The 13,620-nt window shown below is 41.5% G+C and overlaps 2 protein-coding genes across 2 annotated transcripts; one reads left to right on the top strand and one right to left on the bottom strand.

The window, feature by feature from the left end:
• The first annotated feature begins 379 nt into the window (after positions 1 to 379).
• On the top strand, positions 380 to 4,629 carry LOC103722734 (uncharacterized). The gene is made up of 2 exons (XM_008813399.4): positions 380 to 742; positions 3,446 to 4,629. Exons 1-2 carry the CDS (start codon positions 457 to 459, stop codon positions 4,336 to 4,338), a joined length of 1,179 nt encoding a protein of 392 aa, XP_008811621.3. The 5' UTR covers positions 380 to 456; the 3' UTR covers positions 4,339 to 4,629.
• Positions 4,630 to 6,639: 2,010 nt separating this feature from the next.
• LOC103722733 (putative UDP-glucosyl transferase 73B6) lies at positions 6,640 to 8,530 on the bottom strand. Its single transcript, XM_008813398.5, has one exon. The coding sequence runs from the start codon at positions 8,283 to 8,285 to the stop codon at positions 6,789 to 6,791; it is 1,497 nt and encodes a 498-aa protein (XP_008811620.3). The 5' UTR covers positions 8,286 to 8,530; the 3' UTR covers positions 6,640 to 6,788.
• Positions 8,531 to 13,620: the final 5,090 nt, after the last annotated feature.

The raw sequence follows: 13,620 nt of genomic DNA, 5'->3' as shown, positions 1-13,620 counted from the left end.
TTATTGAGCAGAAGATGTCCGCCTGTCCTTGTCCTATACCTACTTGATCATCGTAGCTGAATTTTTTTTAAAAAAAATATTATCAATCCTCTAAATATGTCTTACATAAGTGATACTCTTCCATATTGCATTGAGCTCCGCTTCTATAATTATATTTATCATATACAAATATACAATGTGTCTCACCCAATAAAAATCATTATTGAAATACCTATTATTAATGTATTACAGAACAAAATGCCCCCAAACCGTTAGGGCGTTTGATCTAACGTTGTAACGGCCGTTATGTCAGCTGCGTTTGGATCCGGATCCGATCCTGGTAAAGACCAAATTAATTCTTGTTCGGATTCGGATCCTAACATTTGATCCACGACGCCGCCCGCCTCCTATCCTAGAGGAAAGAACGAGGGTGCTTTGTTCGTCCCTGTACCGGTCGGAGTCTCCCCGTCCGAGTTCATGGAGGACTCCGCCAAGAGGAGAGGCAGATTCCAGGCCATGCGCTTGGAAGCCGAGGCCGCCGCCTCCTTCCAAAGCCTCGACTCTTCTTCGTCTTTGCCGTCGTCGCTGCCTTCGCCTCAGCTCGCCAACCCTCTTCTCTACCCTCCGCCGGTCTCCGAGAGTTCGCCGCCGGCCCCCAGGTTCGACTACTACACGAACCCCATGTCGGCCTTCGCCGGCGCCCAGAACAGGGGCGGCCCAGGCGCCTATTGCTCTCCGACCCCCCCGCTCTCCAGCCCTAATGGTGACGTCCCCCCTAGAGATCTATTAAACCGCTCATGGTTACTATTAGCTTGTCATCGAATTATCATCGGATTCTGATTTTCTGAATTTTTTGTCCTCAATGTTGTAGCTTTCGTTTGTGAATCGCTCGTATGCTCCATGGATTTAGCATATTTATTTTTTGCGTCTTATGATATTTAAATCTGTCTTTTTGGTTGTAAGTAGTTTAGGTCACTCATAATCTGAGTAATCTTCTGGGATTCATGTCCGGTTTCATATATTTATATATACATATATGCATATTCATTATGTTTTATAGATTTATTAAATTCAGTGCAAAAAGAAGCATCTGAAATAATTGGGCAACGCCTTGTAGGGTCTTACGTCTTTACTCTACCATAGGTCAGTTTGGTTGGATGTAAGTTTGGACAGTGCTAGAAGTGAGTCAAGTGAGTCTATGGGAAATTAGTTGTCGAGAGGTGAATTTAGTTTCCACTTAATGGAAACCATGAAAGTGATATTTTGAAAGTGAAAAAAGTGAGATAGTTAATTGTTATCAGCCATGGCTGATAATGGTTAAAAATTGTGGCTATGATTGACATAGTTAATGATCATCAAAGATAGTGATAATTTTTTTAACATGGTGACTTCTGGGCAGTTAAAAGTGCTTTTCCTTTAAACCATTATTGTTGAGTGTCTGAAGTAAAAGAAGAAAAAATTGTTGGTTTAAAAGAGCATAGAGAATTCTAAGCACACTTTAGAAATAGGCTCCACATAATGGATGATTCATAGTCACATAAGCTTAAAAGAGTTGCAACTAGAAAATTATTAATGGAATTTTTTACTTATCATTCTAAGAGGTTGGGTTGGGATATCATCATTTGATTATAAAAGTGAACGCAAGATTTTTGATGTGTACACAAAGGAGGTTGGATTATCATCCTAATTTTTGTGGGTGCCAAAGATGATAATGCATACAAAAGGCAAAAACAACGATGATTTTTTTATGTACTAATAAATAAGGTGATTTGGAGAAAAATATTGTTTGTCAAGCGACAATTTAATGATACAAGTGCTAAGATTGCAGAAGCAAATTGACCTTTTGTACTAGGGCTATAGATTATGGGAGATCTTTTATTACTCACTGATAATTATAACACTATCTTTCTTTAATTGACTTTGGGAAGAAGTTGAGCTTTGAGGAGACATCTTCTCAAGCCATATGCTAGCAAGATTCAATGATTAAAAAAAGATAGTGCATTATCAGGCTTTCCATTTGTTATTTATTTAAAAATTGGGTTTAGTGTAGCAAAATCCCTTTGAATGCAATGCAAGTGAATTGTGGATGCTGTTTCTTCAAAGGTGGTACAAACACAATCTATTTTGTATCTGGTTCTCACATCATTCTTTTGTATCTGTTTGTGGATGTGTACCTCTTTCTTTTGTATCTGTTTCTTCAACTCCTATCTTTTTTCATATCTCGGTGCTATGCAATATAGCACAAAGAATCGTGTTTATGACCATTTTTCCTTTTAAGCTTATTTCTTTTCTATGTGTGTTACTTTGGAGCAGCCTTGTTCACCTACTTTTCCTCTTCTCTTGTTCTTCTCAACCTTCTTCTGGGTTCTTTTGTAAAAGATACTACCAGTCCATTTGTTTCTTTCTCTTAAATTTACCAGCATGTTACCTTCTTTTCCATTCATCATATCTTCATATGAAATTTCGAGTACTTGAAGGCGTCTAATATGGTTCTGGGATGCCCTTTTTATCTTAATGAGGTGTGGGCTTGTAAATGTTCTGCCCGTTATTGTTCTAGAACTTCATGTCACATCAGTGTGCAGCAGAGTGTGTTCTAATTATTAGGAAAATATAGTGAAAGAAATGTTCATACAATTCAAGTACATAGATTTAATTGAGCAGGACTTAAAACAATTTTATAACATGACTAGCAAGATGGAGCATTCTAACTCTAAAGAGCTTTCTCCAGCACAAGGAAATTGATGCAGGTTAAAGAAGCATTTGGTTGTGCAGGGGCTTTTAGCCATATCTATGACAAGTAGAAGAAAGAAAATTATTCACGATTACTCAGAGAAAAATTATTGGTCTTATTCTAATAATAGGTCCAAATATAAGATGAGGTGGAAGGAAAAAGTTAGAAATGCTGAAGTTTTTACATGTTTTCTGGAATATTCAATTAATTGCAATCTAATATTTCAGTTCCCATATTGGAACCAACAGCTGTACGATCCACACTTGTTTAGTTAGTAAGACAGGTGGTCATGAACCGCACTCTTTGATGGGAAAATGAGTCTGGCTATTGATTTATAACACTTCTTCCCCTTCAATCTTGTTGAAAATAAAGAAACATTTGCCTTGTTTTTATTGGTCTCCCGAAACATAGTTGACAAGCAATCCAATCCAAGAGTAAATATTTTTCCTTTAATTCAATAAAGAATTGGCTAGGTGCCTCTATTTTCTCAGTGTAAGATACCGGCATCACCTAAGACTTTGCATGTAGTTTATATTCAGAAAAGGGAGATGTAGTAGTTTCATTATTTGTATATTCATTTTGTTCTCTTTTTTTTATTATTGTTTTTCTTCATTTCGATGTTTCTAAAATGACAATTATTAAAATAAAACTCTGTGTTTGTGTTGTCTCTAAAATTAGAAATAATAAATTGTGACTTATTATATGATTCTAAACGTGTACCGTTTCTTTGTTCAGTTGGTCAATGGAACTATCATATGAGGCCTGCTCATCCATTACACACAACTCAGTCTCCAGGTTCCACTTCATATGAAATGCAGTCCCAGTTTTGCCAAAGCACCTTGTGGAGAAGCCCTGTTCAATACTCAGCTCCTTATGCAGGGTGTCAAGGAACTCCTGTTAGTGGCTCATCCCAATTTTCGCAAAACACCTTCTGGAGAAGCCCCCTTCAATATTCAGCTCCCTACGCAGGATGCCAAGGAACTCCTGTTGGTGGCTCGTCCCAATTTTCCCCAAATACCTCCTGGAGAAGCCCCCTTCAATATTCAGCTCCCGACGCAGGATGCCAAGGAACTCCTGTTGCTGGCTCGTCCCAATTTTTGCCAAATACCTCCTGGAGAAGCCCCATTCAATATTCAGCTCCCTACACAGGATGTCCAGCAACTCCAGTTAGCGGCTCCAGTGTCTCGAGTAGATCTGGCGGTTCCTCCTGCTACTCCTATCGCCCAACTCCAGTAAGTGGCGGCTTCAGTCCTCACCATGGACGAGGAGGGAGCCATCTGAGTAACCGTGGAAAGAGAGGTAGTCCACACTCAAATTCTGGCCGAGGCAAAGGTGGGCGGCTCAGTGGCAACTGTAGTCCACGACAGACTGGAGGACATAGCCATGGTTTCCATCATGATGGCTCATGCCAGCAGGATACCGGACACTACTACCGCAAGTCCATGGTAGAAGATCCATGGAGCGAATTAAAGCCTATTGTTGGGGATATAACTAAGCCGAGGTATTGGCCGCTTAACTCGAAGAAAGCAAAAGTTATTGAGAGGGGCAACGAGTACCAGTTTTCTAAGACGGGCGGCCTGGCTCAGTTTCTTGCAGAATCTTTTGAAGAGGCCGTCACCGAGACCTAGGTTATGTTCCATTATTTCATAATTATGTTTCCACTAAAATGTCAGCTTTAGTTAGCAATCTCTGTTTAGTTAATTCAGTTTAAGCATTGGGAATATGATTAGCATGGAATTCAGCTTCCTGTCGCCGCTCATCTGTCCTAAGTTATAAGGTGTTGGATTTATGTAGGATTCATGTAATATGTCGCAGGATCGCAGCACACCTGTGCGTTTTATGTCAGAGGCTCCTCTTGGGACGCTATTTTATGTTGGCAATGGAAAAAATGAGATCTGAAGTGCCAATCAGTTATCCAATTCTGATGCGGCCTGACTCAAACCCTTGTGAGTTGCACCAGAAGTTGTGAACCACACTCACACCTCCTGCAGCATGGGACAGGTGACTATAGGGGTAAGGTAGTGGTGCTGTGTGGCATGACTCTGATGCTATATTTGCTCAGATTTTGTGTTACCAAACGCCGATGGATATAACAGTTGATGCTTTATACTTGAATCGAAGTCATTCATTTCATTAAACTGTTGGATATAGGGCAAAGAAACACAAGATCATCTGCATCTTTTTTGTTGAGTATTTTATCAGATCAGGATGTTCATTTTGGGCTCGTTTGGTTCGCGGAAAAAGAAAGGAGAAAAGTATGGTCAACGAAAAAGTAATGAGATGCCTTTTGTTTGGTTGAAGTTTTCAAAGAAGAGAGATGGAAAAGTTGTATTCTCATGGAAATATGATTCCTACATTTCATGAGAAAGTCTTTTCCATGAGAAACATAGAAAAATTACTTTTCCATGGGGCGAGAATCACTCCATCTTTATTTTTTCCTAAAAAGACCATTAAAGATCTATTTTTTGTTAAATGTATAGAAATTACACATAACTTTCTCAGAAAAGTGGATGATCAACCAAACATAAGCACTCTAAAAATCTGTCACTTTTCCATGTTTAACCAAACATGCCAAAAGTACATTTTCAGACATTTTCTTTTTAGGAATTTTCTTCACAGGAATCATATTTCTAGAAGGAAAAATGCTTTCTGCGAACTAAATAAGCCCTTTGTATTATTCAGGGGATTTCCTCTGGCTATGTTTGTGATTTTGCGTTTTGCTTTAGGTCTCCCTCCATTCCTAGGCGTGGCTGCTGCTCGCCCTCTGCCCTATACTTATCCCATCTTATGCAGTTGTGAGACCAGATCCCTGGGCATACCAAGCTAGTGCTCGTTGTATGGGGACCAAAGTTTCAATGCCTTGTGGAATTGGACCCATCTCTTGCTAGAGAAACAAGTGGCTATACCATTTAGCTAAATTTTGGTGGCACAGGTCCTTTGATCAAAATGAGATGTTCGTTTTGTATATTTTGGGGAATTTTAGGCGGCTCCAGCCATGGCTATGCAGTTTGTTTTAGGTCCTTTCTAATAATTCAATCAATGAAAGTTCCTTACAGACCGAAGTATTTTGGTGGTTCTACAGAGATGCATTTGAGTTGTATAACAACCAACATTTGAAGGAACATGGTATCTTGAGAGAAAAAATAATCGCAATAAATCATTGTAGGATCAGAAGGCTGATATCTTGGTCATGCTTCCAGGTAACTGATAACAATACGAATTAACAAACTGGTTTTATTAACCGATTTGGAAGTTAGGTCATATACAATGCTTTCATTTTATATGGGTTTAGGTTGGTTAAAAAGTCCTTTGACTCCTTCAAGCTGACTTATTTAGAAAAAAAATCACTTTAATGTTTGGGTGAAGAGGCTTTCTTAGAGGTATCTTGGGGAGTTCAAAAAATTAAGCAATAATAAACGCTTTACCTTTTCTCCTTTTAAACTGATTATTATACCTAAATAGATGGACCTACTCGTGGAGTGGACAATGGGAATACTTTTAACGCTCCATTTTTTTCTCTCCCAAGTAACTCCTCTTAACCTAACTCAATTTAATTATTCTTGAACAAAAAGCAACCTCTGAGATATCAATTGCTATTAGAGGCATAAATGACACTCAATAATTAATAATTCGACCTACTTGATAGAAAATTATCATGTTTGGATCCCAAAACTATAACTAAATAACCCTTGTGGTTTGGGTGCTGGCATATTCAAATTAATCAAATGATGGATGGTCCAATAAAAACTTATGCATATACAAATGCATCTATCTTACTGCATTGTTCCCAATGCATAAATCTGATCTTTGAAATTTATAAGTTCGTTGTGTTGAATGCGCAAGACATACTTTCAACTTATACATTCTAAGAGCTAGCAGAAAAGGATGGAAAAAAGTAAACAAACCTAACAATAGATTTCATATCAACATTTTAAACAAACCTAACAATAGATTTCATATTAACATTTCTAGTATACAATAGATTTCAACACAACTAACACCTAATTGCTACTTTCCTCAAAAAAGGAAAAACTTTTAACAAACCATCTGCGTGATGGATTCGACACAACCTGGAGGGCTACCGCGTTTCCCGCTCATGCCCCGTCATCTTCCGGTCGTTCTTCATCGCCACGAGCTCGTCGACCAGGCCGCCGAGATCGCGGTGGGCCGACCCGCCCTCGGCAACCGCCGCCCTCGCCATGGCTGCGTACTCCCTGGCCCGCCGCTTCGCCCTCGCCCCCTCGCCGCCTGGCTCCATGAATCCGGACACCGTCCTCCCGATCGCCTCCCCGGGCACCACCACCCTCTCCTCCGCCAGCGTGCTCCGGAACCCGTCCCAGACCCTCTTCCCGGCACCCATCACCTCCACCACCAGCCGCTCGTTGATGAACTGCTCGAAGGCCAGCGGCCATGTCAGCATCGGCACACCGGCGACCGCCGCCTCCAGCACGGAGTTCCACCCGCAGTGGGTCAGGAACGCCCCCACCGCCTTGTGCTCCAGAATCGCCACCTGCGGGGCCCAGCCTCTCACCACCAGTCCCCTCTCTCCCACCCTCTCCTCCCACCCCTCCGGCATCCACTCTTCCGTCTTGGCGGCTTCCTCGGTGGTTCCCCTCACCGCCCAGAGGAACGCCTTCCCCGACGCCTCCAGCCCCGCCGCCACCTCCCGGAGCTGCTCCGCCGTGAAGTGGCACCAGCTCCCGAAGCAAACGAACGCCACCGAACCCTCTTCCTTGGTGTCCAGCCACTTGAGGCACCGGTTCCCGCCCTCCGCGGCCGTCCCCCCGCCGCCCCGCTCCTTGGCGCCCTCCCCGTACGACAGCGCGACGGGGCCCACGAACCAGGCCCGCTTGCAGTCCACCTTCCGGAAGAGGTCGCAATACTCGGGCTCAAGTTCGTGGAAGGTGTTCACCACCACGCCGTAGCTCTCCAGCTGCGCCTCCTTCAGCCGGTCCCACGCCTCGGTGAGGTGGTCCGGCGACCGGAGGAACTCCGGCAGCTCCGACATGGGGATCGTGATCGGTGGGCCCGGGAAGTCCGGGACCGCGATCGGTTCGCTTCCGTTCTCGACTTCTCGAATCTTGGATCGGATCTTGGTAAGGTTGTTCATGGCTAACTGGGGGAAGACGCCGACGGCGTGGAAGGTGACGCGGGGGATGCCCAGGTCGGCGGCGATAGGGGTGGTCCACCAGAAGGGGACGTCGGCGACGATGGCGTCGGGGTGATGATGGCGGAGGAGCTGGTCGTGGGCCTCTTGGGCTAGGTCGACGGCCTTGTAGACGCGCCAGGCCTCGGAGGCTGTAGCGGTGCTGAGGTTCTCAACGCCAGGGGGGAGGCCGACGGAAGGGAAGGGGTAGAGGAGGAGGCGGACGGGGCGGCCGTCGGCGGCGGAGCGGTCGAGGGTGGGGCGGATGAGGGCGGCGTTGGCGGGGGTAACCACGATGGTGGGCTCCACGCCAGGGCGACCGGCGAAGAGGCGGGCGAGGTCGGTCATGGGGATCATGTGGCCCGAGGCGAAGAAGGGGATGAAGAAAACCCGGAGCTTGCTTGCTTCTTCCTCTGTAGCTGACGCCATGATGGATTGAAGGAGAGACGACGGGAGAGGGAAAACAGAGATGGTTCGAAAGAGAGAGGGCGTGGGATGCGGCGTGCATCGCGGGCGCACGAGCGATCCAGGATGAAGGCAGCACGCGAACCATTGGAATGGCGCTGAGACGCATCGTCTTGCCGCGCACCACCGAGGCTGAGACGACAGCTGGTAGCACCACCGAGGGAGAGGTGAAGGGGAGAGCGGCGCGCATTCGAACTCTATTTCTCTCTCTTTTTTCCTTAATAGGCCAGCTTACATGGATCCCCATGGATATTTATAGATTACTTAGCGCTTCGTGATAGGACTAGTCTGTGAGATGAATAACTTAATCTCAATGCGAAAAATACCTCCAGCCATAAAGAAGATGTCGATCCACACAAGCCGGATGCGGTCTCAATCCTTCGACAGAAAAAGAGTGAAATCTTCTAGCCTCTCTTAAGCGCTAATGATGGAACATGGCTTCTTGCTTGCAAGGCCAAGGACCTCTCTCTAATTTTCTCTCGTTTTATAGATCTCCAATCCTCCCATCAAAGGTGCATTTTTAAAGAGGAAGAAGGATGGAAGTTACGGAACTTCCATCCGCGATTTCTGTCCCGTATAAAAAAACCGCCCGTACAGTTAATCTCATCCGTATGAGAAACCGTAATACATGGTTCTAGATAACGAGCTAGACTTAACGGGCTTAGTTTAAAGGCCCAATTTGTGACAATTGTGGGGCCATAATCTAACATTCTCCCACTTGGCCCATGTTGTCACATATTGTATTTAAAATCTCTTGTATTCTGAATGTATGGCCATACAACTGTAGATAAGAGATTTATACTCACTCTTAAACTTCATACTTATATCAAAGAGTTCAAATACATGAATTATGGCGTCTCATATCCTCCAAATGAATACTACCTTCCATGTATCACAATGTGTTTGTTCCCTTCAATTAAGTAGTATTAACTGGATGAAGTACCAAATGATCATTCGAGGTCCAAACTTAATGTCCAAATGAACTATTTATTGTCATAATAGACAATCATGTCATTCTCTAAAACTTTATGTACACACCATATGATAAGACAACATAATTTCAGAATCATCAACTTTATATTGCAATAGAAAGATTTTTCATTAATAAATGATGTCTCAAGTACATACAATCATATTAAATACAAGGAGAACTAACAAGTCCCATATGCTCCACAAGATCCTTATATAATTTAGGAGACATTCCTTTAGTCAAAGGATCGGCGATCATCAAGCTTGTGTTAATATGTGTAACTTTCACCTGATGATTCTGAATATTTTCTCTAACAACCAAGAACTTAATGTTGATATGTTTGTTTCGACTACCGCTTTTATTATTTTTCAAGGAAAATTACCGCTGCGGAATTATCACAGAAGATTCTTAATGGCCTGGATATAGAATCCACAACTCTAAGACCAGTGATAAAAATTCTTAATCATATCACCTGTGAATTAGCTTCATAGCATGCCACGAATTCTACCTCCATAGTAGAAGAAATGGTCAGCGTTTGCTTTGCACTGCTCCAGGATATAACACCTCCCGCGAGAAGAAAAATGTACCCAGAAGTAGATTTTTTGGTATCAAGGCAACCGGCAAAGTCCGAATCCGAATATCCAATCACTTCAAGTTGATCGGATTCTTTGAATGTAAGCATGTAATCCTTAGTTTCTTGAAGATACCTCATTACTTTCTTTGTAGCTTTCCAGTGCTTCATGCCTGGATTGCTCTGGTATTTGCCCAATATTCCTACTGCAAATCCGATATCAGGTCTTGTACAGACCTGAGCATACATCAGACTTCCTACTGCAGACGCATATGGAATGTTCTTCATCTATTTCCTTTCTAAATCATTTTTCGAACACTGATCTAGGCTGAATTTGTCACCCTTAACAATCGGTGCAACACTGGGCGAGCAGTCCTTCATTCTGAACCTCTCTAAAACTTTATTTATGTAGGCTTTCTGAGATAGTCCTAATGTCCGTTGAGACCTATCTCTGTGAATCTCTATGCCTATGACATAAGAGGCTTCACCCATATCCTTAATGTCAAAGTTCTGAGAAAGAAACTATTTTACTTCGTGCAACATAGACAAGTCACTACTTGCAAGTAGGATATCATCTACATAAAGGACTAAGAAGATGAATTTACTCCCACTAATCTTAAGGTATATATATTGATTCATAACATTTTCTTCAAAACCAAATGAAGTTATTACGTTATGAAATTTTCTATACCACTGACGGAAGGATTGTTTCAATCCATATATAGATTTCTTAAGTTTGCAAACTAAGTGACTTTCCTTATCTAAAGAAAATCCTTCTGGTTGAGACATATAAACCTTTTCCTCTAATTCTCCATTAAGGAATGCTATTTTTACATCCATTTGGTGAAGCTCTAAATTGAAATGAGCCACTAATGTCATGATTATTCTAAATGAATCTTTCTTTAAAACTGGAACGAAAGTTTCGTGGTAATCAATGCATTCCCTCTGAGTGAATCTCTTGGCTACAAGTCTAGCCTTATATTGTTCAATATTGCCCTTTGAGTCTCTTTTGGTTTTATAAACCCACTTACAGCCAATGGCTTTGACTCCTTTAAGCAATTCAATGAGATCCCAGACTTGGTTTTTCACCATTGAGTTTAACTCTTCCAACATGGCATCATACCAAAATGTGGATTTATTTCCACTCATGGCTTGTGAAAAGGAACTTGGATCATTCTCAATTCTAATATCATAGTCAGACTCTTGAAGGTACACTGCATAATCAGACGATATTGCAGATTTTCTTACTCTTGTTGATCTCCTTAATGTCATGTCCACATCCTCAGAAGGTTGTATGACATTCTCAATGGCAACTTGTTCCTAGATGGGTGGCAATTCTATAGTTGGTTGTGTCTCCCCGATAATATCCATAGGAATTCACAGAGGTACAACCACTTCATCCATAATTACAGGGTTCTTTTGAATTTGTAATTTCTTAAAGATCAAGTCCGTAGATTGCTCACTCCCACTATTGTCACCATCCTCAAGAAATCTTGCATTTCTAGCCTCTATTATATTAGGTATATGAGTGGGACAAAAGAACTTAAACCTCTTGGATTTTTCTGCATAACCAATAAAAAATCAACTAGTTGTATATGTCCTAAACTAGGCTTCCAACCATTCCACATCTCAAAAGGTATTTTTGGAACTGCTTTAGTCGGAACCCGGTTTAAGATGTACACCGCAGTTTTTAAGGCCTCGCCCCACATAGATAAAGAAAGGGTGGAGTTGCTAAGCATACTCCTTACCATGTCCATAAGTGTATAGTTTCATCTTTCGGCCACACCATTTTGATCTGGTGAACCCGGATTCGTATACTGTGCTATAATGCCATGTTCCTCTTGAACCTTGGCGAATGGACTTGGTTGTTGTCCCTCATTTGTGTACTGACCATAGTATTCCCCACCTCTATCCGATCTCACAATTTTAATAACTTTTCCTAATTGTTTCTCTACTACTGCCTTATAGGTTTTGAAAGCATCAAGTGCTTCACCTTTCTCAAATAGAAGATAGAGATACATATATCTTGTGTGATCATCGATAAATGTGATAAAATACTTCTGACCATTTAAACAAGGAGTAGAAAAAGGACCACAAATGTCAGTGTGCATAATCTCTAATGCTTGAGAGCTTCTCCTGGCACCCTTCTTGGTTTTGTTGGTTTGCTTTCTTTTAATGCAATCCACACAAGTACTAAAGTCAGAGAAATCGAGAGCCCTAAGTACTCCTTCGTTCACTAACCTTTTAATTCTTTCTATGGAGATATGTCCCAATCTCCTATGCCATAACATAAAAGAATGCTCACCCATAACACAACGCTTTTTGCCAATAGTACCATGTGTAGTAATAAGAGTAAGAACAGAAGTTAAATCCAAATGGAGTTTGAACAAACCATCAACTAATTTGCATTTCCAATAACAATGGAATCTTTTACAAAGTTACAAATAGAACCCACAAATGAAAAACTAATAGCATAAGGTACTAGTCTTGAAATGAAAATAAGATTTCTGAAAAAAATGGAAGGTAGAAAGTTCTTTCAAAGTCCAAAACAAAACCGGAGTGGAAGACAAGCCTAAAGGTTCCAACTGCTTCGACATGTGAACGCATCCGGTTTTCTAAATAGATGCATCGTTCACTTTCCGTCGAATTCCTTCGGTTTATGAAACCCTACATGGTATTGGCAATATGGATTGTAGATCCAGAATCAATCCACCATGTGTTATGAGATACATTAACTAAATTAGATTCAAAGCACACTAAGGAGAATGGTTTATCTTTCTTCTCGAGCCATGCTTTAAACTTTGGGGCAATCCTTTTTGTAGTGACCCTTGCCTTTACAGAAAAAGCACTTAGAAGTATCTTTATTGCCCTTTTTCTTTATAGGCACCTTTTTACCTTTCTTCTTATTGGAGTCACTTTTCTCCATTTTTCCTTGTTCGGTCTTACAAGTCACTAAATGGGCACTTTCTAGTTTCTCTTGGTTTAACCTCCCTTCTTCTTGCACACACATGGTCAATAATTTATTAATAGACCATTTTTCCTTATGTGTGTTGTAAGATATCTTAAATTGCCCAAATTCCTTAGGAAGGGAGTTAAGTATGAAGTGGGCAAGGAATGACTTAGAAAACTCAATCTCCAAAGACTTTAGTTGTGCAACGATGTCTTGCATTTCCATGATATGCTCATGGATTCCTTTGGTACCATTATACTTCATGGATGACATCTTATTCAAGAGTCCTGGCTAAGGCCTTATCTCATACTGTTCCTCTACAGCCTTGAGAAATTCTTTTTTCTTAGTGAATTTAGGGATAGAACCCCGAATGCTCTTTCTCACATAGTTCTGCATATACATAAGAGACAAGCGGTTTGACCGCTCCCACCGATCATATGCACTCTTTTCGATTGTCGCACTTAATTCCATTGGGATTGGTGGTTCATCCTTACGGAGCACCAAATCAATATCCATGCACCTTAAAGTTAAGAGAATTTTCTCCTTCCATTCCGAGAAATTATCACCACTTAGTATAGGGATACGTGATGACTCATTTGGTATAATAACTGCAAACAAATAAACATGCTTACTAAGTACTATGAAACACAAAATTCCATCTTCACTTTAGTTTAAAAAATCAACCCACGTTGAGATTTCTATAAACAAAAATTCAGTGTCATTATAACCCTCCTTTGGGTAAAAGTTATAACACAAGTTATTTATAAAGATCGAATGTTAATAAGACCTAAATTATTAATATTGAAAG

This window comes from Phoenix dactylifera, chromosome 5 (assembly GCF_051530095.1).
Source record: "Phoenix dactylifera cultivar Ajwa chromosome 5, Ajwa_hap1_PhDact_Kaust_v1.1, whole genome shotgun sequence".
In the NCBI taxonomy this organism is placed as follows: Eukaryota; Viridiplantae; Streptophyta; class Magnoliopsida; order Arecales; family Arecaceae; genus Phoenix; species Phoenix dactylifera.
This window is presented reverse-complemented; position numbering and strand designations above follow the sequence as displayed.